At 42.4% G+C, this 5,133-nt stretch overlaps 1 protein-coding gene across 4 annotated transcripts in view; it reads right to left on the bottom strand.

Moving 5' to 3' along the window:
- PIP5K1B (phosphatidylinositol-4-phosphate 5-kinase type 1 beta) overlaps positions 1–5,133 on the bottom strand; it is a 172,640-nt gene that overhangs the window by 138,672 nt on the left and 28,835 nt on the right. For all 4 annotated transcript variants that reach the window (XM_006022615.3, XM_025202980.1, XM_025202982.1 and 1 more), the window contains 2 exons: positions 1,982–2,063; positions 23–91 (listed from right to left, as the gene is read on the bottom strand). In XM_006022615.3, the coding sequence (XP_006022677.1) occupies positions 23–91 (69 nt within the window). In that variant the 5' untranslated portion in view covers positions 1,982–2,063. Of the gene's footprint in view, positions 1–22; positions 92–1,981; positions 2,064–5,133 lie in introns of those variants that run through there.

The raw sequence follows: 5,133 nt of genomic DNA, 5'->3' as shown, positions 1-5,133 counted from the left end.
AAAGAGTTACTGGCATTTTTACCTTTTTATATGTTTTTTCCTCATTTGGTTTTCCAGCTGTGGCATCTCCATTTTCAGTAACAGACGACATCTGGAGAGACACAAAGCTTCAGTTTACATAGTTTATTTTAAAGGCAAAAAAGTATCTCTTCTAGTTTATTTTTCTCTGTTTATTAAGTACATGTATTTTAGAGGACAACAGATCACAAGAATAATATCTTCTTCCATGAAAAAATTAGTTGCAGATCCAAGTTTCTTTAACACTCACTTAAAATCAAGATCCAAAATAGCAGCTAAGTAAATATTTTATATGATGTTACATGTCTCTTTCAGTAGGCAGCCCAAGATTACCCCAGCGTTTTGTGTCTCATACTGCACTAAGAAGTCACATTATTAGCTTGAACTTTCGCAAACTGATTCTGACCTCTAAAACATTTATGTTCTTTTGTGTTTTACTCTACCTTCCCATCCCCCTACAACTCTTTCTCAGTTAGCAGGTAGAGGTCATTGATGCTTTGATTTAAGCATACACTTTCAGTTTATTCAAGAAACAATAAGTAAAACCAGACACTGCAATAGCACCAAAAAGCTGTGGCACTGCATTATTCACATGCATGATCACAGTCACCCACCTTTCTTTATGGCTCATCAGCAAGTTTCATATTTATGAAATTGTCTGTTTTTATACTTAAGCCAACTTGAATTAACTTTTCTTATGGTATGTCTCTTCATTGCTCAATGCATGAAGAGACTACCAGAGCTAGTTCTGAACTGAGAAAAAGCAAGTTATATACCTGGGCAAAGCACAACATTAACATAGCTTGATGGCTTTCAGTACCCAAGCCAGCCCATTTAGAACTAACTCAGGTATATTTATACAACAATCCACTGTGCTGTACGGGCATAACCTTATGTCCCTAACAGATGTTACACTCAAAATGGTTAATCACCATTAAACACTTAGCTGGTTAATCACAATTGAATGCTTACATCTGGTTAATCAAGTCTTAAGTAGTGAACTGGTTACACATTCATTCAATTAATGGTGTGATAAAATGAGGAATAAGCACAAAGTTATTACACAAAATATATGCAATAACTCTGTGACTGCTTCCTATCACACCTTTAACTGAACATCTGGCCAGTGCCCAGACCCTGGAGCACATTGAAGTTTTTCAAGACTCCGGTGGGCTCCAGAGATTGGGAGCACTCCTCAGCCAATCAGGGCTCCCAGCCAAAGGCAAGCAGGAATCTAAAGCTTGCCACTTGCTGGTACAGGGGGAGTCCAAGATTGGGCTCCTTCTGCACTGGCAATATGGTGCCATGGGATCTGATGTGGGATCCTACAATCGCACAAGTGACATGGAGATAGCACGATTGTTTGCACCTGGCATCAGATCCTGATGCAGCCTCCAGCCCCAGCCCACCCTCACCCCCCACACAGATCCAGGGGGCACATCCCCCCCAACCCTCTCCCAGGGGTGCATGCTGTGGTGGGGGCTGTCCCCCCCACCTCCATGCCTCCAGACGAGCCAAAGCACTGTCCTGTGTCCCACCTCTGCTGGGCAATGCTTGCCCCTTCCCCAGCCCCACTCCCTCCCTCACTACAGGGGCCTTGATCTGGTCCCCCATGTCCCTTCCCTCCCCCCCACCTCCTTTTGCCCACAGACTTACAGGGCTGGACTCTGCTCTTCAGGCTTCTGACCTGCACTCCTGGTCTCGTGCATGCTGCGGCTGTGCACATGCACACAGCATTTTATCGGCAACATTATTGTTCACATCAGCCAAAAAAAGCAGATTGCCGATAATGTCAATTTTCCTTTTAATCAGTGCTGATACAATATGGGCTGATGTATCAGTGCACCTCTCCCAAATAAGTATGGAAATAAGGTGTACTCCAAGTGTGGCAGTCCAGAGAAGAAAGACTTTAAAGTGCATGTTAAATCCTTCTGGATTTTAGCAACAGGAGAAATCAACATACCTTTCTGAGCTAAAGTGCTAGTCATTTGGAGCAAAGAGGGAGGGTCAATCCATTCATCGATGCTGCCAATTTTTCTAAATTCCTGTTAACACAAAAATCAATCATTTATATGATCTGGAACTGACCTCTCTCTTTCTGCATTAGAATTTGACAAGACTGTCCAAGCAAACTAAAGTCTGGTTACAAGGGGTACCTATACACAAGCAGGCAGGCTGCTCCAACGTGCTATAATCATAGTGAGTCTGCTGGAGCATGGAAATTACCGCACTTCAGCAGCCTCCAGCACCTTGTATATCAGTGCTCCCACACTTCAAAGTGGTGGTGGGGGTGCTTTATCTAAAGCTCCTTTTGAAGAGCTTTAGATAAAGCACCCCTGCCACCATTTTGAAGTGCGGGGATGCTGATACATGAAACTCTCTGGGCACTTTAAATTAGAGTGGCTCTCCCCCCATTCCGAGAGCACATGTATAAACACCCAAGCTGGGCTGTGCAAGAACTTTCTCAAATGGTTTTTATGACTAACAGGTTATTTAGTGTATTCAGTAATTAGTTTTTCTTACACTGAATAAAATCAGTGTGTTCAAATATGCTTTTGGGCTAGATATTTTGCTACTGTGTCACTGACATTGTTGTTCTAACGTAGTTATACAGGGCCATAAATTTACACGGTACTTCCAGAATACAATTTAAACATATCCTCTGCCCTGAAGAGCTTTTCAACAAGAATACCAAATCCTTATAACTGTTACCTGCTTACAAAAACCAGACTGAGGCAGGTAGTCCTACTGGAATTAATAGGACTACTCGCATGATTAGATTTCCAGGATTGGGCACTGTAAGATTAAAAGTAACCTAAAAACATTTCAAAATGTATTCATAAATTAGTAATTACAATGCAACACAACATCTTTTCACTTGGGTACAATTAAGGTACTGTAATTACACAGTTAATACATTATCAAATGCATCTTGCTTGCTTTAGTCATGTCAACAAGATTACTTGCATAAATAAATCGTAGAAGTGTCATTTGACATGCCTTTGGAAATATCCGTTTCTGCATTTACTCTTTTAAATAAATGCTATAGCCCTGTGACAATAATTCAATGTTGTTCTTTCCGTGATCACATTGGCAAAAATCAAAATGCTATTTCTCTTTTAAACAATTTAAATAGCTCTTATATTAGAAGCTATTTTTAACAGAAGTCTAAGGTTAGAATCTTTGTCATTTGAAAGTACTTGTATAGCACTCTCCCCACAAAAGACTACTTTCAAGAAGTTTATGTTAAAGCAGCAATCTTCTCCTGGCAGCTAAAGAATACGAATGCTCACTGGGATTCAACAAGGCTTGTATGTCAGGCGCACATCAGTGGAAAGCTAATTTCACTATTCAAAACTAAAAAAAGAAAGTATTTAACTCAAAATTTCCTGTGACGTGGACCTCCCAATATCGTACATCAACATTTTTCCACCTGTCACGAAGTACATTCTTCATTTTAAGCTTTCTGTTAACCAATTAATATCTTAATTATTAATTACGTGACTTTCCCATATCCTGCTATCATATGTAAAGCTTCCAAGGATGTTGAAGAGAGGAAAAATACCCTTTATACTAATTTAATAATATAATTATCTGGAAATATGCATGGCTTTTATAACATTAGGCATTGTTGACAGTGAGATGTTTAACCATACTGATACCAGAATGTATCCAGCAAGAGCCATGGCTACTCATTTCTCCAGAAAAAATTATAACTTTAACTTTCAGTATAGAAACTTTACTATGGTTACTTTATTAAAATTGAAGCCTTAAAAAAATGACCTGAAACACACATCTTATACTACTCCTCAAACTACCCCTAGATATCATCAGACCTACTCCGAGAAAGTCAAACATGAATCTGGCATAGGAATCCACAGTGCAATAAATGTTAGTTGATGAAAACATTCATGCCAGATCTGGAAGAAAAGCCTGTTTGTGCCCAAGATAGTTAGATAAATCATTCAAGAACATTTCATTCATGTGAAAAATATGCCCCTGTAATGTTGCCAAGGTTAGGGGAGACAGATGGTGATCTCCTGACTACAGTAAAAACTGAACATGCAATTTAAAACTGTGAAGAATGCAGCACTAGTCTATTTGTACTAGTTTCCCCCATTGTTCGGAGGACCTGGCCCAATTAGAACAATCCCTTAAATCAGTCATTCTCAATCTTTTATTTTTTTGACTCAAGGCAAGCCCTCTATGGGCTCAAGGCTCCCTTACATACTTTTTGTAAGTTGAGCGGCATTCAATTTAAAAAACTAATTTATATATCACAATTCTTACAAATGGGGCCACATAGTGGGAGAAGGGGATCATCAAGGCAGGGACAAGACTGAGCCTGTGCTTAGCTACTCATCTCTTTGCACATGACTTATCTCCTCACATCCCATGGCACCCTTCAAAGGATCTGGCAGCACCTTGGTTAAGAATCACTGCCTTAAATCCTGCTCTATAGACTAACTAAATCAGAGATACATAGCATTAGTTTTTGTTAGAGGTGCTCTGATACATTGGTCCCATATCAGATCAGCACCGATATAAGGAAAATTGACACTACTGGCAATCAGCTTTTTTGGGCTGTTGTAGCCAATGTCACTGATAAATGCCCTGTGCAGCACAGCACGCAGGTGGCCAGGAGTGTAGCCAGGTCTGGCTGGTAAGTCTGCTGTGAGGGAAGGGGTGCGGGGAGATTGAGGGCCCCAGAGGTGAGGGAGGAACTAGGAGTGGGGCAGGGGCAGAGGCAGGTGCTTGACAGCCGGGGCAGGGTGCGGGACAGAGCAGCAGGCAGCTCAGCTGGGGGTGGCGGCTCCCACTGCTGCATGCATCCCGGGAGGGCATGAGGGGGCATGTGCCCCTGAATCTGTGCACAGGGCGAGGGAGGGCTGCTGCTATGGGATGGGGCCTGGGGTGGTGCTGGGCTCTTCTGGGCAGGGGGGTTGGGCCAGCGCTGCTCTCAGGGTGGATGGCAGTGGTGCTCAAAGCAGAGGCTACGGCCAATTTTGGAGTGGCTGCAGTGCCCCCCACCCCCATAGTTTCCCTCCCACCTGTGCCACCTCCCTCCCCAAGTGCAGCCTGGCCTGGCCCCCTGCTGGGAAGAGCACAGCACTG

Source organism: Alligator sinensis, unplaced genomic scaffold (assembly GCF_000455745.1).
Source record: "Alligator sinensis unplaced genomic scaffold, ASM45574v1 scaffold308_1, whole genome shotgun sequence".
Lineage (NCBI taxonomy): Eukaryota > Metazoa > Chordata > Crocodylia > Alligatoridae > Alligator > Alligator sinensis.
The sequence above is the reverse complement of the archived record's forward strand: the minus strand, read 5'-3'. Positions and strand labels throughout refer to the sequence as shown.